This window comes from Prinia subflava, chromosome 5 (genome assembly GCF_021018805.1).
Source record: "Prinia subflava isolate CZ2003 ecotype Zambia chromosome 5, Cam_Psub_1.2, whole genome shotgun sequence".
Classification (NCBI taxonomy): Eukaryota; Metazoa; Chordata; class Aves; order Passeriformes; family Cisticolidae; genus Prinia; species Prinia subflava.
In genome coordinates this window covers 26,361,870-26,383,960 of record NC_086251.1, presented here as the reverse complement: position 1 = coordinate 26,383,960, position 22,091 = coordinate 26,361,870, and the positions used below count along the sequence as shown (strand labels likewise).

General features: G+C 43.4%; 1 protein-coding gene across 6 annotated transcripts in view; it reads left to right on the top strand.

The window, feature by feature from the left end:
• Positions 1 to 22,091, top strand: part of RPAP1 (RNA polymerase II associated protein 1) — a 48,960-nt gene that overhangs the window by 5,755 nt on the left and 21,114 nt on the right. For 2 of the 6 annotated variants that reach the window (XM_063398560.1, XM_063398562.1), the window contains exons 2-11: positions 7,390 to 7,665; positions 8,546 to 8,694; positions 9,187 to 9,279; positions 10,597 to 10,777; positions 12,834 to 13,010; positions 15,849 to 16,055; positions 19,532 to 19,647; positions 20,058 to 20,156; positions 20,616 to 20,717; positions 21,535 to 21,702. In XM_063398560.1, the coding sequence (XP_063254630.1) occupies positions 7,476 to 7,665; positions 8,546 to 8,694; positions 9,187 to 9,279; positions 10,597 to 10,777; positions 12,834 to 13,010; positions 15,849 to 16,055; positions 19,532 to 19,647; positions 20,058 to 20,156; positions 20,616 to 20,717; positions 21,535 to 21,702 (1,482 nt within the window). In that variant the 5' untranslated portion in view covers positions 7,390 to 7,475. The other 4 variants (XM_063398559.1, XM_063398564.1, XM_063398558.1 and 1 more) reach the window with 4 other exon arrangements.

Below are 22,091 nucleotides of genomic sequence, written 5' to 3'. Positions count from 1 at the left end.
GAGTACTGAACCAAATTTAGCTTGGGAATTGATACAAGGATTTATGCATATTTGGAATCATACGAATCAAGGAATATGTATTAACCTCCCCAACTCTGCTTCAGAGGGGTTTAGATTTATGATGATTTGGTTAAATTTTTCGGAAATATTAACGAGAGAACTGGATAATCTTAAAAAAACAGGAGGAAATGTTACCTGGGGAATGGTTGAGTCCCGGTTCCTAGACCGGAAAGGACAACAATGGGATGCAAACGGGACATGGGTAGAGTACAAAAACGCCTTTTACCAGCTCCCACGTGACTCTACGTGGAGCCATTTATGGAATCAGACGTGCTATCGGTCATTAGACACCAACTCTACTGAGACATTGCAAAATGTAACTTCTATCCCTTGCACGGTGGTACCATGGTGGGACTCTCCTGCTGAGGGTGCGTTTTTCGAACATGAGTACAATTTACATTGGGATGCAGGATGGTGTATACAAATCCCTGATAACCCAGGAACTGTGCACCAAGTTAACCGAACGAATTACGAGTGGGCCTGGTCTCTGAAACAAATCTTTGACCCTGTGTCTACCCTACAATGGGCTTCCAGCACCCCCACAGGGAAAATAGTAGAATGGGAAGTGGAGAAATCAGACTGTAAGGACCATCAGACCACACTACCTAATGGAGAGAGCATCTGCTGGAAAGTGAGGAACCGTAGAAGCGTCACCCAAAGAACATCAGAGACCTCCTTTCTGAATTGTTCCCGTATATTAGATTGTACCACGGGAGCAGGTGAGCCTATAGAAACCTGGTACATCTCGGAGCTGAGAACTTTTATCCGGGACATGTGTACCTGTTGGGATTATCCCAACTACGGCTATCTGAACCAAGACACCCGATGCAATGGGTCTTACGAAAATTCAGAGACAGCACTGTCGTGTGGCATTCCCATTACACATGGCCCTGACCAAAGGGTCTGGAATTCAAGTAGTGAAGCACAGGAGGTTCCCCAAGGTGACGTGTATCAATGTTCACAAGCCAAATATCCAGCTCCACGGGGAACGGTATGGGCATGTTCAGATGGGAAAATGTATTCCCACTTGAACATGTATGATATGGCTGGACTCCAGTGTACTATTGGGTTTCCTACCATGTGTCCATCTAAAACATTCAATTATACACTTTATCGTAACAACAAAGTGCGGAGAGAAATCCACAGTCCAACAGATGCAAAAGGGTGGATTCGGGGGATTCAAGTCCCCGACTATTATACCTGGGGACAAAATGTTGCTTTAGACTTAGAATCATTTTTTGTGTCCAGTGGAGTTACCCAAGAGCACAAGTATGTCTTGGAGAACTTAACCAGGCAAGTCCATGTCTTAAGCAACTGGACTGGACGTTCACTCAGGGAACCGAATGTGCAGGCCCAGCAGGCTTCAAAAACACCTTTGCAGAACCAATTAGCCCTAGATATGTTGTTGTTGAAAGAGAGTGGAGTGTGCGGGATGCTAAACCTAACGGATGGAGAATGTTGTATCACTGTCCATAACGCCACCACCACCATGGAAGAGGCACGTCAGAAGATGAAGGAGATTGCTGAACAAATGGGAGAGCTGTTTCAAGCAATACAACCAAAGGACTAGTTTGATGGACTGAGCCTGGATTGTGGATCACATGTACTGAAGTGCCTTGCATTTATGAGATGGGGAAGGTGACTTGTACGCATTGTCCTTATTATATTGTGTGGATTCTTGGGTTTGATGATAGGTCAAGAAGTCCCATCAAACTGTGATGAGTTCATTGTGGTTATAGAGGAAAGGGATAGAGTTTCTAGTACTGTATAATTCCATACCATTCATGTCATGGCAAGAACGTGGTTGGAGCAGGAGGAAGTCAGGGGCCTTCTTTTACTGTGTGGAAGGGTGGTCATCTTTTGCTATGCTCGGGATTGTGGCTTTTCTGATTTGGTGCTCAAAGACAGCACCAGTGAGCCCAAGAGCTGGTGAGCTGCTCCAAGAGAAAGAAAAGAGAGAAAGCAGCAGCATGGCAGAGCCCAGCTGAGCCATGTGGAGCCCAGGCCACAGCTGCTGTGACTGCAGCAGCCACTGGAGCTGCCCCTGGAACCGCCAAGCTCTCCAGTCCTGTTTCCACAAAGTCAGGCCTAGGAGGAGGGTCCTCTGACCTGCTTCAGAGCCCTGCCAGGTCCCACCAGGTTTTGCCTTGTCCCTGTTCTTCCATTGTTTTCAGTCTGAGAGGAGAAAGTTAAATTGCAAGCCTTTCCAACATTCTGCTTTTGTTTTCCCATATGGCATGCTGGCCAGCACGGGGCCAAGTAATCATTTTGCCTTTGTTTTGGAAAACCACACTGGGTGTGGTCTTTGGGAACTGTTTTTGTTTGTTTGGTGGTGAACATCCTTTCCTGGGTACTCTCTTTTGTACACTCTTTTATTAATATTGTTGTGGTTATTGCAATTTTTCAGTAAACTGTAATTCCAATTTATAATCTCTCCTAGTGTTTCCTCTGCTACTGGAAGGAGGCAGAGGGAAGGGAGCAGCTCAAGTAGGTGTAATATTCCCGCTGGGTTTAAAATCAGCACAGAGCTATAAGGAGGGGGTGAAGGAGATTGTTGGGACTTGTGAAAGGCTGGTGACCTCATTAAAAAAAAATCTCATAACGAGTCTCATAAAATAGCTCTCATTGAGTGAGGAATATTTGAGTTCACCATCAAAGACTCCAAGAGATGCACTGCTGGGAATTTTGTTGCTAGAATCGCTTAGCAAATATGTGCAAGCATGTTGGTACTTATAATTTTATGGGATAAATATGAAGACACACAAGCAGATTTATTGGTAGAGCAGAAGCTATATATAGTGCACTTAACTGTATTATTAAAACTGAAGGTAAATAATTAATGGAATGAAGGAAAGATACATACAACTCTGGCAGTTTTGATGGCAAGCATCCCTGTCTTGCGGTAATTAAAACTGAATATATTCTGAGTCTATTTTTAAGTCTTTCTGGCAAAAAAGATTGTTTCCTCATTTCACCTGCATGCTAAGAGACGCTGTGTGTGGCCATAGAAGCTGTGCAGCCAGTGTGAGAGGAGTCAGGGAAGGGAAATGCTCATGGCTGTGTTGAATCAGAGCCATAAGCAGTTGTGAGAGAGTGTAAGCAGTGCCAGCGCTTCACCCAAACACGTTCCAAGGCAACCACTGCCACGGCCTCCCTGCCTTACTGTGCAGGGGGGAGAGCTGAACTGTGTACATGGGGTGCATGGGAAACCATTCCCAAGTTCAGCCCCAGGACAGCCTTGAAGTGGGAGAGAGAAGTCTTCTACTTGCACCACTGCACCTGCCTCACCCTTTTGTAAAACCAGTGGTGTTCTGATGCCTGGTCTGAAGATGAACAGAAATCCAGAGATTTAAGTGCTTTCAGTGATCATAATGGATAGAATTTGTTTCTGGCTGTAATTTTTCAGTAGTATTACAGCTTTCTAAAGGTATTAAAAAAAAACCCCAAACAGTGAAAAAGTATTTAATTTTTTTACAACATCAGGGTACTTGTGGTGAGTCCTTCCCAAACAGTGAGCCCACCTGGTCCAGTCCAAGCCCCAGTGAGAATTTTTGCCTGTTCTCATGCTCAAGAGAATTCTTTTCCTAGGTCTATTATCTTTATTCATCTCACTGGTGTCTGTTGGTATCTCAAGGGAGGATATCGGAGTATGGAGCCAGGCTCTTCTTGATGGTGCTAAGAAACAGGACAAATACAGAAGGGGCAGAAACTGATTCACGGGAAGTTCCACCTGCACATGAAGGAGAACTTCTTTATTTTACCTGTGACTGAGCACTGGAACAAGTTGTCCAGAGAGGTTGTGGAGTCTCCTTCACTGGAGATATTCAAGAACCTGGATGGGATCCTGTGCTGTAGGATGACCCTACCTGAGCAGGGAGGTTGGACCAGTTGACCCACTGCGGTCCCTTCCAACTTGACTCCTTCTGTAAAAAGGCTGGAAATTGACCAAGCAATATCAATAACCAACATTAAAATCAAAGCTCCTGCAAGTTCCGACAGCTCTCCCAGTAGTTTCTAATAAAGCTTAGCACGTATTACAAACAAGCAATCAGTCATGGATAATAAACTACAATCATGTATGTTCACAGAGCTTTATGTATCCGCTCTCCCAAAACACCTCCGGTCTGGGCACGGCCACGCCCTCCGACAATGACCAGGCACAGCTCCCGCGCTGACACGAGCGCGTTTCCGTGCGCGGGCACTGCTGAGGGCTGCGGGGCCGGTGTTTGTGCCCGGGGGAGCCGCCCCGGGCCGCAAAGCGCTCGGCGAGCCGCGGCTGCGGGAGCGCCGCGCCGGGCCCGCCGGGAGGCGCCGGCCGGGCGGAAGCGGCGCGGGCCGGGCGGAAGTGCCGGCGGGAGCGGCGGTGCCGCGCAGGTGAGTGCGGCCCAGCCGTGGCGGCAGCGGGGCCTCTCCTGCCCGCGGGAACCCCGGGGCGGCGGGGGGACAGCCCCGGCCCGGCCTCGCTCGGGGCCATCGGCAGGGGCCCAGCACTTCGCCTTTGCCCTGGTGTAACGAGGAGCGCGGCCCCGGGCGCCGCGCGGCCCCGGTGCGGTGGCCGTGCAGGGAGATGCTGCGGGGTCTGCGGCGCTGTGTGCCTCCCTCTCTCCTTCCCTCCCGCCATCAGAGAGGCCTTGCTGGGCCGGGTCTCCGTCGCCTGTTTAAGCCTTGATTCAGAGTCGTTTGTGAAAGTGAGGGCTGTGAACGCGGTGGGAACGCTGGGACGCATCACCTCTTGAGTGTGTTAATAGAAGCTTTATTTTTTTCATTTTATTTTGCGCTCTTCTCGTTCCTATTTATTGCAGAGACTCTCGAGACAAGCTGGGTCAGCAGCGTTTCTGTTGGCAAGGTACTGTGTGCATGCACACGGTGTGTGCCTGACAGGCACAGGCACAGTCACGGAGTCTGCTGTGACCAGCATGAGATGTGGAGCCTTTTTGAGGAGAGTTTCTTGCAGCTGTTGACTCTTGTGGCTGGGGATTTTCATTTGGGAGGAGTGTCTTTCCAGTGAGTGCCTTCTCTGTAGCAAATAAAAGTGTCAGGAAGACTCTTGGCCAGTACAGCATTGTGTGCAGAAAGCATTTTTGTGACAGAGCAGAGAATTCATATCACCATTTTTGAAAGGACCCAATACTCCTGAGAGAGGCTTCCACTGAGTGCTGATCTCAAGTGGGAAATTGTACTTTTCCACTGGCTGCTGGGCTGCCCAGAGAGACTGAGATTTGACTCTGCTTCTGCTTTTAAATTCTTACCACAACCAACAAGATCTGAAGAAAGAGGTTAATTTGAGGCACTAATTGTGACAGCAGGACCTTGTATTCCTCTTTTGCCCAAATCTGATAAATTTATCTAAATAGTGCAAAGTTGTAGACATGAGAATGGGTAAAAGGCCTTCCCCAGGGTTCACAAATGACAGTAGCAGTCAGAGATTATTCTTTTGCTTCAACATATACATCTTTCTTCTTTTCACTATGTCTGGTTCATAGATGTTACTGTCTCCCTTTGCATGTTGGGCTCTGCTGCTACAGAAGAAAAATGCACTGTAAATGCAGATGAGCCAGAAGAAATTAAAAAGCCTACCAGTGTTGGATTTTATCAAGTAAGATGATAGTGTGGCCACACAGCAGTCTATGTTGTGGAGTGCAAAGGTGCTCTTAGTCCTTGGACAGCATTTCTGGTCCCTTACGTGTGTTCCTAGGACAGTATCTCATGTGTTGCTGTGCGGGCTGGCTGGTGGTCCCTGTGGGCAAGCACACGGTGTGTGCTGAACTTTCCAGTAGCCACTTGCAAGGCTGGAGGTAACCAGGCTGCAGGATGCTGGGGTTAGTGCTGGTCCTCAGGAGTTTATTAGTTGTGCTGTGTGTTTTCTCTGAGCTCTGGTGGGTGGGAATGACGACTCCTGAAGGCCAAGGGGGTGTTGCTAATGTGCTGCAATGGCTTCCGTGGGACATGGGGAAAGGTGCCCTAAGAAGAAAGCCAAGTGTTTTCCCTGCATTCATTCTGTCTGCAGGTGCCACGTGTATTGAGGCAAAGGCTTTGAGGAAAGGGTTCCTGGAAGAACATCCAAGCTCATTAGCAGTGGCTGCTGAGTTGTTTTCTTGTGCTGACAATTGCCCAGAGAAGCAAAGGCAGTTGGAGGAGGTGCTGTATTTCTTGATGAAGTGTTTTGGTCGGGAGAGACTTGGGCAAGTTTCTGTAGAGGTCTGTGTGGAGGAGGCTTCTTGTAGAGAGCTAAGCAGCACCCTTTGCTTCCAACAGTGTGTTTTGTGTCTTTTGAAGCAGCATCCCCCTCTTTTGGGCTTTGAAGCCTGTGATGACAGGGCAGGGAACACTTGGCTTGGGAAGCGTGTTCCGCTCCTTATGGATATGAAAGAGGGTCCAAGCAAGTGAAGTCTGCCTGTGGGAGCCCCGTTGTGACAGAAAGCTCCATAAATAAACAGCAAGTAGGTGTGTGCTTATGCTAGGAGTACAATGACATGTATTTGCAAACAGTTTACTTGTTGCCTGTGAGAAGTGGATTGCTGGTCCCAGCCTCTGGGTATCAGAGGTGGGCTGCAATAGTCACCAATATTTTACTGCCTGGTAGATGGGAGGTGGAGTAGTTGCCTTCCTGGTGAGTTTTCATGTGCACAGAGTAAAAAAGTCTGTATAAATCTCACCCTTGTTTCTCACCCCCAAAGTGGCCTGGGCAGCAAATGAAGATGCTTGGAAGTAGCACAGCTTCTGCCAATAAGGGGCCAGTGAAAGACAACTAAAGTTCTAAACTAAAGAACTAAACTAAAGAGCTAAAGAACTAAGAGACATCAGGAAGAAGGACATTTTTCACTTGGGAGATCTGAGTGAGAAGGAGAGCAAAGAGAGTCAGGGAGTGCATTGTCCATTCCTATGCGGACAGGCTCTTGCATCCTGCCAGGGATGTTAAGGCGGGATCTGGAGAAGATGATATGGTGGAGGGGGGGTTTGTGTGATGCTGTGCCTCAGAGATTCTTGGTTGGCATTGATAATTGAGTTAGTCAAATCTGTTGTCTTAGACAAGATGTTACTCTGACTTTACAAATCCCAGGCCATGTTTTGGCACTCTGGCAGTGATGCACTTTTTGTCTGGCTTTGCTGGCTGGATGCCATCTGCTCCTAGCTGGCTGTCAGACCTCGTGCAGGCTTGTCAAGTAGTCTTTTGTTCTGTGATGAAGAACAGGGTTTCTTTCTGGGGGAGTCCTGTTCAAGTGTTTGTATCTGGGTGATCATGGAGTAGGGGATCTATAGTATGTACTGAAACATAAGAGTGGGACAAAAATGAGTAGTTTTCCCATGCTGTCCCCATCCTATCTCCAGGAAATCCGTTCTGTTACCAGTTTTCCATGTGTTTGAGTCCTGCGTGAAGAGCACGTGTGGCTGGGCTGCAAGAGCACGAAGGCAGGATGCTGTCGAGACCAAAGCCTGGGGAGTCCGAGGCGGACCTGCTGCGCTTTCAGAACCAGTTCCTGGCAGCCAGAGCTTCACCTGCAGTGAAGATTGTGAAGAAAGCAGACAAGAGGAAAGGGAAGGAAGGGAGCACAGATGCTGAGAGACCCCCGCTACAGGACAGCAAAGATGTAGTCATGTTGGATGGTAAATTCGTTTGTTTCTTTGAATTATTAAGATTCTCTCTCAACTCAGTGTTGTTTTTCCCTTGCATTTGTGCCCTTATTGCAGTATTATTTATTCCTTAGCCTTGGAATTTGGTGTGTCCAATGTTACTAGCATCCAGTGGAACCACCTTTGGTACCTTAATCCACATTTGTCAGCTGTCTGTGGTACCTTGCCATCAAGAGGTGTTTTCTGCAATTTGTACTGTTTGGACAGTCACTGCTTGTTTTGCCAGCTATCCAAACCCAGTGTCTTTGAGATTTGCCTCTCTTAGCAGCTCCAGTTTTCAGCCAGCAGATCTGGCTTGCTTTTGTTTTCTCCATCAAGAGTAGCTGTAACACTTTTGTCATGGGCTTGATCTCAGAAGCACAGGGTGCTTTTTTAAAAGCAACAATATAAATCTTGCAGTACTTTGTTCCAGGCAGAGGAAATATGATCTGTTTGTAGCAGGTGGAAAGGAGTTCGTTCATGATCACACAAATCCCTCACTTTAAACAGTTTGCAGCAGAAATATGCTTTTTTTATGTCTCAACACAGCCTGCAAGGACAATATTTGTTTCTGTACAGCCTTGCTTCTTCCCTTAATACTTACAGTCAGACCTCAGTACCCTTTCCTGCTTATGGAGCTCTTTGTAAAGACCTTGTGCCAATACATAAATAGAATCTTCAAGCATATTTCTGTCCACTACACACTTGAAGTTAGATACAGGGGATTCTTAATTGTCTTATTGCTTCCTTATCTTTATTCCTCATCAGAGGAATAAAAGGTGCTGTTAAGAGGTCTTGATGTGATACCTGTTGCACTGTGGTTATACAATAACTTGGCTGCTTGTTTTTTCTTCTTATTGCTTCCCCTCTTTAGGTTTTCCTGATACTCTCCCAGCTCTAACACCAGCTCCTCCAAAAAAGTCCAAGATCAAAAGTGCTAGTGTCCACTTTGAGGATGAAGATCCAGAGGAAATATTGGAGAGTCATGATCGACACATTACAGCAGTCTTCAGCAAAATTATTGTATGTCTGTTTTTTGTGTGATGATCTAGTGTTTGTTTATTTGGATGCTGTGAACTAAGCAGGGATGAAGGGCTCTGTGGCTGGAAGTAGGACTGTAGACAAGTGTCCTGGAGCACCTGGAAAGAAAAAGCTCTTTGGGTGTATTTTTGCTCCCAGTTAAATATAGATTCAGATCTGCCTTCCAGCCCTGACTGCCTGCAGGTCACACTGATTGCATGCAGGCATGTGCTGTAGTGTGGGTGAGTTTCTGGGCTTTGTTGGGGATGTTCTCCTTGCTTTGCACTGACCTAGGTTTTCCTTTATCTGATTCTTTGAGTGATGCATGGAGTTTGGCAGCTAAGTCTTTTGGGAAATAGCCTCACTTTGTCTCTAAATAAGCACAAAGTGGTGTGAGCGGCAGAGCTGAGAGATTTTGAGCCTGCTCTCAGTTAAATGATAGAAACATGTCTGGCTGTTGCAATGGTTTTGCAGAGTTTGAATTTTTTTCTTCAGGAACGAGACACAAGTGCAGTAGCAGTGACCATGCCAGTGCCCACGGGAGACCCATTTCCAAGGACATTTCACCGCTCTGAGATAAAAAGTGAGGTAAGATTCAGAGCAGATGTTTTATGCTACCTTCATTAACAATTGAACTTTCTCCTGTTAAAGCCTAATGCTTAGTGGGGCTTAGTAGGGCTCAAAATAACCAATTTGGTATGCTGGAGATTATGAACTGGCTCAGCATATCTGTGGCATTGCCATCTGAGTGAAGGAGAGTTCTTCTACCAAGCTGCCATCAAGTAGCTACTCCATACTCTGCAGCTAAGTAACACTGGAATCTTTTTTGTTTAGCCTTTTCCAGCTAAATTCACTAAGGTGGATCAAATCTGCAGTGCTGTTATAGAATTAATCCTGTTCTGTTTGTTTTCCTTTGAGGAGCAATCTCTGTTGATTTGTCCACCAGGCTCTTATTGAAATTGCACCTGATTTCTCCTGGTGTAACAGTTGAGTATGGTTGCTCAGGTTATCTTTTGCAGTGTTTTTGATTATGACATGATTTTTTTCTGAGGCTGTAAAACTAGAAGCTGTGGTTGCTGCTATCAGTCGTTGCTGTAGTAGCAAGGACTGCTAGCTGAGTGGGAGTCAGATGCTGGGAGTTGATATGTGTTTGACAGCTGTGGTTGCTTTGAGGAGGTGGCTTATTTTGAAGGACAGCTTTTTTGAAAGTCAGGGGTAATACTTTTTAAACTACGAGTTTTTGTGATGCAGAAGCGCACAAAGCAGCCACCAAATGTTCAGACTGCCTTTTAAGTTTCTTCTCTGGACTGGGGACATGCAAGAGATTTTTTGCTTAGTCTCCTTTGGATTTCCTGTGCATCCCCTGTGCAAGGCTGTTCAGAGCCATGTCCTTTCATTACCTAGGCAAGCAACACACTTATTTAGCCAGGATGATTTTAGCACTATTTGCCCACTTCTTACTGTGTGAATCTCTTCACCCTGCTGCTCACTAATCGCCTTATAAGAAGCCTGTTCCAAGCATGTGGTGAGCACAGTGAAGTACAGCCACATTTGTACTCAGAAATCCAAAGTATTCAGTTATGCAGAGCTTCCAAACAGCAGGAAAGCTGGAACTATTGTGTTTGGTGACATTTTAGGTGTATTTTCCTTGCTTGAATTCACTTCTAATTAATCATCTTCCCTCTCTAGCCAAAAACATCCGTGTCTTTGTCTCTCTGTCATAGCAGTAAACTGTGTGTTCAGAGTCACGCATGCACAGAAAAGGGCAGGTGACTGCCAGCAGCATCTCCGTATCATGTTCCAAAGTCTGATCTGAGGGTGTCTTTGGGATCAGATATTTGATAGTGGCAGGTGTGCAGGGAGACTCTGGAGAGAAAAATGGACACGTGGCTTCCCCGTTTGCAGGTGCAGCTGGGATCTGGAAAGAAAAGCATCTTTGCACAGAAGATGGCAGCGAAGAGAGCTGCTGAAAAGGCAGCGACGGCTCCCTCTGCTGCCGAGTGCGTGCAAGGAAGATCAGCTGCTTCGGATGCCTTGGATCCTGTGGGATCCGCGGGAGAGGCACCTCTCCCCACCACCAGGGGTGGTGAGTAGAGCTTATCCAGCCGACCGTATTTACATGGCCTTAGTAACTACAACGTCAGCGCATTGTATTTTTAAATTAGGGTACCATTGTTGTCCTCAGTTTAGAAATCTCAAGGTCAGTTGGAATGTCTGTAATGTGGCAATAATTTGAAATGGTCTGAGATGCAAACTCAAAAATTCTAAGGAGAAAATTCTGAGATGCATTCTAAAAAGTGGGTTAGCTTTCTCACTGGTTTCCTTTTCGCTTCACACAGGGAGGTAGATTTATTTTTCAAGGTTCTTGTCCTCCTTGTCTTTTCTGTTTGTTATATGTAAAGTTTTTCTTGTTTTGTCACTGATTTCTACAATTTTAGGAAGAGGGTGGTTCTGTGTTGAAAGCATTTGAGACCACTGTGATGTGGGTTGTCACTCCACTGAAATGTTTGAAAGCTCAGTTTTCCATCACCAGATCTGCTGCCATGAGACTGTGGCTTTGCTCCATAAGGAATGCTGTGAGGCAGTGCTGATGAGTCAGTGCCACCTCTAGCAGTTCCTTGTCTGACAGCAGTGTGACAAGGAAAGATGAAGCCAGTTCAACTGTTACCAGCATCTCCAGGCTTTTTCTCATTTGTGTTGTCTGGGACAGTCCAGTTTGCTTAGGACCAGCCTGTGTCTGGGTTTACCCTGACACCCTCTTTTTCACACTGAAATAGAGGCCAGATGTCATTTGAAGAGTATCACCATTTGGCTAAGATTTGTGTCAGCCCTGCCCCCTGTCAGAGAGTTGGTAAGAGAACAGCCAGGTGTGCTGTGCTGTGTGTGCACAAATCCACCATCCAGGTCACTATACTGTGCTTACTGTATGTCCTGTTACAGTTGGACAAGTATAATTGTCTCTGAGAAACCTGAAAGGGAAATAGAGCAGCCTTATAGCTGTCATCCTCTTGAACATGAATGCTTCTAAAATGTAATGGCATGAGAGAGATTACAAAATGGCTTGGGCATTTCAGCCAGACTGTTGTGGCAGGATCACTAGAAGCAAGAGAAGAGGGGAAGCTTCATTTCTTGTAGTAACAATGTGTTTGTCCATTGTAACCCTTAGTTCAATTGCTGGGGGTGGAAAGCTCACAGAAACTTTTGCCAGGTCACCGTGTTTTATCTCTTTCTGCTCAATATTCAGAACAACTGTGGAAATGGCATCAGATCTTCCTGGTGTTATGTTGAGAGTCATTGCTGCTGTTTGAACAGGGATTTAATACTTTCAGGGCTGGCTGGTCTAGGGGCACAGGGATGGTCCAAGTCAGTATATGGAGCATATGAATAAAACATAGGCAGTAAAGTCTCCAAGTCAGGTCCTTGTATAGTGGGTTACAGGAGAGCTGGAGGGTGTCACACTGACCAGAGGAGTATGTTACCTGGTGCTATGGTTAAATGAAATGAACATTTAAAATGCATTTAAATCAGATGATAAAGGGGACTCAGTTTTGTTCAGAGTAGGAAGAATGCCCCTTGCTGTAACTTCTAATATGTTTAACCCTTGAAAATGAGTGCAGGATATTGTTAGAAGCAAACATGCCTGTGTTGAGTATTGATCCTGTATTACTCTGAAAGCTTACCTAATCTAATTTCCTGTTTTACTCAGCAGATATTTATTAGGTCATGGTTCAGCTGACATACAAATGTGGGTTCAGGCATTCTTGGGCAGAGAAGGAATCCGGTATTCACTAGCTTGGAAGAATGCTCTGATGCATCAGTTGTGAATTATGCTCCAGTTTACCTTTTTGTGCTGTTGCTTTGCTTTAAAGAAACAAAATTCCTTTCCCCTACTATCCCTCTTCAAGCTCCCAAAGAAACAAGCTGGAAATGATGTCAACATGTTTGTGTGACATGGGATGAAAAGCACAAATATTTTAGTTTTGTTTGAAGCTAAACTAAACTTCTTTACTCCTATTCTAACTTTATTATCAAGGTAAAAAAAAAAAGGAAAAATTGTGCAAGCCTGTTAATGGCAGAATTGAAATTGATTCATGATGCTGTAGACACAGATGACTAACTGTTTTCTCTGCTGCTTTTTGTAGATAAAGATGGTGAGTTTTTGACCCCTCAGCGTCCTTGTCTCATAACGGGAGAGGGTCTTGGAAGCCTAAAGAGTGAGCAGGAAGCTCAAGCTATTCACAAAGAGAACTTGGAGAAGCTGCAGTCCATGTCTGAGGAAGAGATCCTGCAGGAGCAGGCGAGGCTTCTGGCTCAGCTGGGTAAGTGCCTCTCAGGGTCAGCTCTAGAGCTGAGGCAGTTTGTGAATGTGCAGCTGTCCTGAAGTCTTAGCAAATTCACAGGTAAATGATGGGAACTTGGAATTCCTGCTCATTCCATATGTGGATAATCTTGCTTCCATGTCATGTCAGTAGCTTATGAGTAAGAACTAAATGTGAAGAAGTTGAAGAGTGTTTATTTTTCAATCAGGGTTGGTTTGGTTTGTCTTTCTTGTCACCCCTCTGCTGTGGGTTAAGATGATTCATGCATTTTATTGCCTTGCACTCTAAATACATGGTTGCACATAAATGTTTAAGGTTCTAAAATGTAATTCTCTGAAGCTGATAAGAAAGCAGTGCCTTAGCAGTGCTGAAGTGACAGAGAACCCTTGGTCTTCCCTCCAAAATACAAAAAACTGGAGACAGAACTGTCAGTACCCGGATAGGGAGAACATATGGGCATGTGGGAGATTTCAGTTCAAACCTATACTTGTAGAGCAGAAAAACTTGCAATTAGTCTTGACTTTTTAAAAAAGTATTTTAATTATCAGGCTGTTGGGTACAGGCATATTCTGGTAAGGATCTGGTCTCTGGTTTGGAGGCCTGTCCACAGTGGTGCTCTGGGAGTGCCTATCACTGGCAGCTGGTGATAAAGTAGAGGAGAAGACTGAATGTGGTATGTTTGATAAGACTTAGTGTGATCTGGGGCACTGCAACTCTTGTTGGCGTTGATTTGATGAATTTATATACTCAGGAAGAGCAGATGTACAGATGTAGGTGGCAGACAAGGATTTTTTAAATGCTCCTGATTTCAGTCCTCTAGCATCAAATTTAGATGAGAGCGGCATTTTAGATGCATAATTCTCTTATGGGTTCAGCGTGAAGACCATACTAATTATCTTGACTTCAGTGCAAGCAGTAGGGGTATAACTGGAAAGATGGCAAAGGAACTACTCAAAATAATTGCAACCAGATTGTTTAGGTACATCCTTCATTCAGAGACCCAAGTATTTTATTTGGCTTCACTGCTTATAACAGTGGCACGTGTATGAAAAATACCCTGAATACGGACCTGCTTCTTGTGAGTCATTTGTGATCTTTGCTCCTTGTCCCCGCCACTGTGTCCTTTGGGATATTAGTGAAGGGAATACTTAAGGAGTTTAAAAAAGATGGGATATATTTTAAGTATTTTAACAATATTTTCTGAAGCGATGTATTTTTTATATATGTACTTTTTGTATATATGCCTTGTAGATTACAATTGTAGATATTTTAGTCTTTTGAGGCCTTAAAGAAACTGGGAGTGATTTGGGAATTCCCAGAATATCTATGGGTAGAGAATTATACATGATGAAGCAACTCCTAAACTAGATTACTGACTTACAGGTGGTTTTAGGGACTGGTCAGACACATAACTGTGAATTAAGGAGATTTTTTCTCCATATTCAGGAGTGTGAATGATTTCTGCATCTTAAATACTGTCCAGCCCCTGAATTAACTTCTTAGTTATGAAGCAGATGATACTCTGTGTGTGAAGTATAAGAATGGGGACACAGTTCTGTGCTGGGCAGGGTCTTGTTGTTGGTTCTGTGCTGGTTTTGTTCATGGAGACTCTGGACAGAAGTAGGCTTAGTTTCTGCACACTATGCAGAGATTGACATCAGTGGCTTTTTTTGTGACTGTGTGAAATAATGAAATAATGAATACAGTCTTTCCTTGCTGTGTACAGTGAAGTGTAAGAAAGTGAGAGCTCTGCTTGCATTCAGAAAAAATAGGAATCTTTAATGAGTCTGGGCTGAATGCCTGTCCTTCACCAAGGACGGTTTAAACTGCATCATTGAGGAGAACGTGCAGCAATCATGAGTGTGGGATAGATGTTTCAGAGACATGGGATTCATTTTTGAGAATACTTATCTCAGGTACAGAGCATTTCTCAACTGCTTATCCTTTGTCCTCCAAAGAATAAATAACCACTAGAGGTGTTATGTTCTACTTTATGTATCTCTGACACTGCTTACTGGAGTATTTGTGTACCTTGTTGAGGCACAATGCAAAATCTCTCACTGTTCACCTCTGGAGCAAGCATCCCAGCACCGTCTTCTAGAGAGGAATATTCAGAGACAGTGCACTCCATCCAAAATTATGTGGGATAGCTGTAGCAGATCTGAAAGTAAAATGATGATCCTTGAGCCATATGAACATAATCTATCCTTCAAAACACATCTACCTTGCAAATGTTTCTTTTCAAAGCACAAAGAGAATGGCTGTGCCTTTTTACTGGGTGTTGTCAAACTGTAATTGGAATGGGGAGTCACTTCAAAACAAACAAAGGTCACCTAGTAACATAGTATCTGAACTATGACTTGGAGTTCTACTGCAATTCAGTAAACATCAGGTAATTCTTTTTGTGGTGTCTATCCTGTGTATTCTTCTAGTGTTCAGATTGATGCCACTGAGTGGTCCACAAGAAGGGACCACAGACCAGAATTCTCTCCACAGTTAATAGTCTTGTTTGAGTGTCCCGTTCGAGTGACAGTGAGGGGAAAATAAGCAATTATCTTGATTTAAAGCTGGGAAAATAGAATTTTTGTGGTTGCTTTACCCTGAAAGACATTTGTCAGTTCTGTCTCTGGTGTCTCCTCACCAGTCAGTTACTCCCACTGTATGTGCCTAAGAGGTCATAAAGCAGTGGAGTGCCTCAGTTTGAAGAGAAGTGACAGCTGGGAAGAGAAAGAGGACATGTAGAAAAGACTGAAACATAAATAGCAGGAGCTATAGGCATATGAAGTATTTTGAGACTTTCTGTCACATCTCTGTCTGTCTCTGTGTCAATACTTGCAGATCCCAGTTTAGTTGCTTTCTTGAAATCACAACGTGGTAACAATGAAGGCCAGAAGAAGGAATTAAAAATGGAATGGAACAGACCGGAGGAGTTTGTGGAATCTCCACCTGTGGCTCAGCATGGTGTGAGATCATCTCTTTCCATGCAGGAGTCAGGTCTGGAAGAACATGTAAGGAAGCAAGAAAATATGAAGGTAGAAATCATGGGTAAGAAACAAAGTGCATATTGTAAATTTTCTGAACAGAAATATAAGATTTGTGTGGTGTTTATATCAATCTACATTGGATTGTTGTGCTACTGTGTAGTGATCCAAATCTGAATTTTGTCATGATATTTTAAAAATATGTATTTTGGGTTCAAAACAGAACATCTCTAGATGGGCTCCACAGATTAGAAAGGTACACTATGTAATGGAAGTGACCTGTTCATTAGGAGATCTTGCTTTTTGAAATTTGTTTTAAGGCCTCTGAAGGGAAAATGTGTGTTAAACTAGGCATCAGTGCTCTTCTGTTCAGTCATGTGAACAAAGAAACAGAAGAGTATAGTAGTGAGATTCAGCTGATGCCTGAATAATTTCTTTTAACTGGTACTGGTTGGGGAAAAGAGAGTGATGGGTAGGTAAGAGTTAGTGATTTGTTCACAGGCTAGCACAGAGATGACAATCACTCTCACTTCAGGGAAATTGCTCATGTAGAGCATGTATGTCTTAGTGTGACACTGCTCCTGATGGCCCCACTCTGTGTCTTATATCTCAGAAACCACCCAGTGGTTTTCCTAGGATAGAGTTATTTCCTTTGTGCTGTGGATGGAGGGGGAAGTATTAAGGTATAGAATATCCTGCTTTTTGTGGAGTGCTACAGAGCTATTGCCTCTTATGACAGAACCCTTTAATGCACAATATATGCCTGTATGAGGAGAAAGCTGCTTTATCTCCACGAGCTAGAACAACCCTGTGCATTCTCATGGCCAAGAAAGGAAGATATTTCCCTTTAGGCTCCTGCTCTTATTATTGCTTTCCTCACTGCATTTTTTCTTTAGCGATTTCTTTTTCTCTGTTGTGATTTTGAAGCTTCTGTTGTCGTTTTCCCCACACTTCTGTGCTTAACATACTTGTCCCACAATTTCACGTCAAATTTTGCCTTTCTTCGTCTCTTGATCCTGTCTTCTAATGCATCCTCTGTGTTCCAGTGTAATCTGCAGACTGATTAGAAAAGTCTCTGAATCACTTTGGGGTTTCAGCCTACTGTTTGGAAGAGATAACAAGCATTTACCATTTCCTTGCTGAGAGGGATGAGTCTGTCAGTGTATGTGTGTGTGTACATGTGCAGGAGTAGAAAAGCTTAGCCTCTTTTTGAGGAACACACTTCACTGAACAGTCCTTTTGCAGTTTCTTCCCAAGTTTTACCTTTCCACAAATCCATCTTAATCAAAGAGACTATTTTTAGTTCTGTTTAGTCCCAGAACAACTGAGTGCATAAGTAGCACCAGGTCAAATGACATCTTTTCATCTCCTGGGAGCAATAGAAGCATATTGTTCAGCCTGTAATGGTAATAATAGTAATGCTCTTGGGAATAGCTCAGTTTAAAACATTGTGTGCTGACATCTTTTGCCTCCTATAGAAGACAGCACAGAAAAAAAGAAGAGTTTTCCCAGTATATTTGAAACAACAAAGGAGTGAGCTGAAACACAGTTTAAAAAGCAAGGGAAGCCTTTCCAGTAACTTAGTTTATGCCTGCAGCCCATCTTGGCCAATAGGAGATGTGAAAATTAATTTGCCATTAGCACTTATTGTTGGAATTTTAGCATCTGTTTATACTCAGAAGTAAATGCATCATGAGTAGCCCAGCAGAAGTGGTCATGCTGAAGTTCCAGTGACAAAGCAATAACATTGCTCAAGACTCAAACCTGCCTCTCTAATGACATAAAAGGCTACTGTTTCTGAGAAGCATAGAAACAAGATGGTGAAACCTTTATCCAGCAATTTGTAACCTTATCAAATGAAAACTTATTTCTGTCACTGAGAGAAAATGGGAAGCAAAGCAAAAAGTGAAGAGGTTGGGTGGTAGCCTTTAATGTAACCCAAGTCTGAAAAAGTTCAGTGCAAATGTTGCATTCACACTGCCAGCTTGTGCTTCTGTAAAGGGATTTCTCAGTAACAGTCTGGTGATGCCTTGAACTATATATCCACCTTTTCTTGTTGACAAGATCATTGTACTAAGGGCTGCTAGTAACATGCAGAATCTTATGAATAGAATGATTAGCTCAACCCTGTCAATTTAGTGATTAATGGAGAAAACATTTTGTTAAATTACAAATGTCGATATATTTTGTTTTTCTGCTGATTTTATTTCCTCTCATGTTGCATCTACCACCCACAAACATTCCGCTTTCGTACATTTCAGATGCTTTTTCCTTCGCTTCAATTAAAATGCATGCTGAGCCTTTGGCTGAAATTCTGTGGAACAGCTTTCTGGCTGAGCAAGATAACTCTGTGCTTGGTTCCTTGCCTGGTTCAATACCACATTGATCATAAGGGTGAAGCTGCATTCTGGAGGGGATGAGTGCCCTTCTTGAAAGTTTATCTGCTAATTGGAAGAAAGTAAAAGGTTAGGTTTCAGGCCAGTTATCAGCAGGAAAAGATCAGATGAAAGAAGAGCATCTCAGTGGGACTTGTTGTTCCTTGCAAGAGAAGACCAGAGTACTAGGATTAATAGCTGCAATGCGGATGAGTTCTGGCCTGCACCAGCAGGAGTGATGCTAGTGCTTTCCATGCCCTTAGACTGCCTCTTACTGTCCTTACATGTGCTTTCTTTTGAGATAGCAAAGACTTCTTAGCTCACCTCATTCTGGTTTGGGGTAGTATCCTAGTAGCAAAGCCTTACCTTTCCTGGTTATATATCTCTGGACTCTTCACTTGTGAGATTCTTCCACATGCTGATCTGTCTCTTTCTTAGGGCAACTCTTGTGATGTCAGGCACCAATATCTTGTTTCTCAAATTCTTGTAGTCAAAGCTCTTTATAAAGTTAAATGAGTAATTTCTTCCTTTAGTCCTTGTACCTTTGAAATTGTTGTTCAACTGTCCAGTTTCCCCACTGGGCTGTCTCTGGAAAGCTGTGCAAATTTTCAACCATTTTGATCTTTTCTTCCCAAGCTGATCTCAAGCCTTTAGGGAGGGATACTGAAGAGCAGCATCACAAAAGCACAAATATTGTGCTGCCTTCAGTGTATCTAGGCTAAAATCTTACTCGGTTCTGATAACTTGGTGGGAGTCTGCATTAATACTTTTCAATTTCATGTCTCTCTTAAAACTCTGTTCCATGGATGATATTTAGTTTGCTTTCTCAAAAGTAGGGCTGATATTTTTTTCTTTACTGATCCTGATAATTTTGCCTTACAGGTGTCCTGACTTCTGTTCAACTTCTTCTAAATTAACCTTGTCTGAATTTCATTACAGTGCTGTTTACTTCCTCTTCTTGCTCTCATGAAAGATGAAAATAGCTTTAAACCTTTGATGTTTATGCATCAGACAACAGTCAGTTTGAAAATTGTTTTCTTTTTATTTTACATAATCTTCTATTTGATACAGTCTTTAAGCCAAGTAGCTTGGCAAAGAAGGAATAGTATTTCCTCCATCGCTGCCTTGGAAAGTAAGACTGACATTTCTTTCTCCCCACACAAAGATGAGGATCTGCCTGTGAAACCCAGGAAGGAGTGGATTCACATGGACAATGTAGAGTTTGAGAAGCTGGAATGGATGAAAGATTTGCCCCCACCTCGGCAGAAGAAAACCAAAAAGGTTTGAAATCAGAAACTGATACTTTGCATGTTTGTGTCTGGATCGTGCTTCTCAGCAGTAACAGTTTTGAAGGCTTCAAAACGAGTCCTCTGGCTACTCAGTCTGTGGGATTTTATCCCACAAAAAGATTCCCCATTTTCTTTCACAGGATGGTATGACAGAGAATCAGTTTAGTCTATAGCTCTCAAGAGACCTAGCAAGTGAGAGTCTAGCCATTGTAATCTGGGATGAAACAGGTGTAAAGCTGAGAAAAAAGGAAAGATAGTGGTTTCTTTTTTAAGAAGTTGAGGCCTGAGGTGTTTTTAAACTGTCATCTTCCAGCAGGTGATGTAAAAAGTGTTATTTTAAGAGATTAATTGAGTGGACAGCAATAGAAATAATGGTTTTCTCCCTCCACCCTTTTGCTGTAGGGAATGCAAGCTCGATTCAGTTTAAAAGGAGAATTGATTCCCGCAGATGCTGATTTGCCAACACATCTAGGCTTGCACCACCATGGAGAAGAGGCAGAGGTAGGTGGGTGTATTATAATAGAAAAGGTACACACATTTCTATTTTCTGTGTTTGATTTGGTGGATTCTTTTTCTGTCAAGTTTTTTAGTGACAAAAAACCCTTTAAAGTGCAGTAATTTTTCTTTAGAAACAAACTCCTGAAGACAAGTTGTGTCTGCATGCATGAATTGCATTACTTCCAGAAAACTGTTGATGGTTTTTCTCTTTAATGCTGTTAAAGTTCTGTGGTGTTGGAAGAAGGTGCACATGCTTCCTTTGCTTAAGAAGTTCAATTTTCTCCTGTGACATCTAAGATTAGAATCTCTTCTGCAATTGCCACAAAATGGCAAACATCATTGGCTTGCAATTTATCTTCTGTTACACAGTATGTTACAGGTAATCTTATTTTAAGGCACCTATTTTTAGCTGTAGCTGAGGGTGCTTTTTGGTTTCTTTGTTTTGTTCCCCCTGCCATTTAGAGAGCTGGTTATTCTCTGCAAGAGCTCTTTCATCTGTCTCGCAGCCAAGTTACACAACAGAGGACACTGGCTTTACAGGTCTTAGGTCGTATTGTTCAAAGGGTAAGTTACTTTAAGGAATTTCTCCCCATAATTCAAGTTTCTGGTGGATCAGGGCCCAGATTCTCTGGTACCAGTTGTTTGTTTTCTGCTGTTCAGTGAAGATGAGCAAAGTCACCAACAAGGCATTCTGTTTCACTGAGAATCCTTACTGTTACATAAGCTAAGTGTTGGGATATAACAAACTGAGATGCAGATTTCTCTGGATGGTTCCAGAGTATTGTTCTTCCAACAGGTTGGTTCAAGTGCTGTTCAGCAGCAGTGGTGCAGTGTCTGTTGTTAATTTGGATGAGAGTTGATTTTTTTAGTGTTACTTTTGTGACAAACCTATTCTTGGCATTGACCCTTTCACTCCTGATGTGTGAGCCAGCTCCATGATGTACATTTTCAGTAGGAGGTGAGAAAGAGCTAAGCCTACTCATAGAGCAATGTGCCAAGAGGAGAAAGCAAAATGAATACTTCTGTGCACATTTCCACCTGACTTTTGGGGGAAGTGCTAACATTCCCCCTAATGGCACTGGAACAGAGAAGAGGCAACATGGTGGTTTTGAGAAGGGTGATAGGATAGAACAGGATGAATTCAAAAGATGAGTGCAGACCTGAGGAAAGAAGGGTTTCTTGCACTAAGGAATTGTAGTTGTGTTCTTCTGTAGAATGAATGGAGGATAAAATAAAGGAAGGATAACCTCCACAGAGTTTAGCAGCTTTACAGTAGAAGTGGAAAGAGGCAAAGTTGCAAAATGTTGAGATGTGACAGCCCAGAGATGTATCCAGCTGAGATGAGACAGTCTTAACCCTGGCTGTGTCTGGCACTTTCCAGGCCAAGGCTGGAGAGTTTGCTTCCTCACTGAAGGGCAGCGTTCTGCGGCTGCTGCTCGATGCTGGCTTTCTCTTCTTGCTGCGCTTCTCGCTGGATGACGCAGTGGAAAATGTCATGGCAGCGTCTGTTGGTGCTCTCTGGGCTCTGCTGGTGTCACTTGATGATGAGGTAAGATAATCATTCAGAGCCTGGGTTTGATTTTATGCTGAGCTCTTACAGGGATCAGAATGAGAAGACATGATAAGTAGCTTGAACAAAAGTTTATTGGATGTGTTGGCTTAATGGTGAATAGAATGTCATTGCTGTGCTTTGAGACAGACAATGGAGTGTGTTGTCCCAGGTCAGAGATTTTTTTTCCTCCTGTTTGAATTAGCTCTGCCCTATGATTAAATTCACTGCATGCTGCTGAGTTTCTTCTTATTTTGATATCTTTGCAATCTAGATTAAGCCACTACTAATATTTATGTAGAATTTATTTTTTAAATATGTCCTCTTATATAGTTTTCTTATTTCATAGTTTTTCTTCTTAACAGATGAAATATTCTCCATGCTTTCTC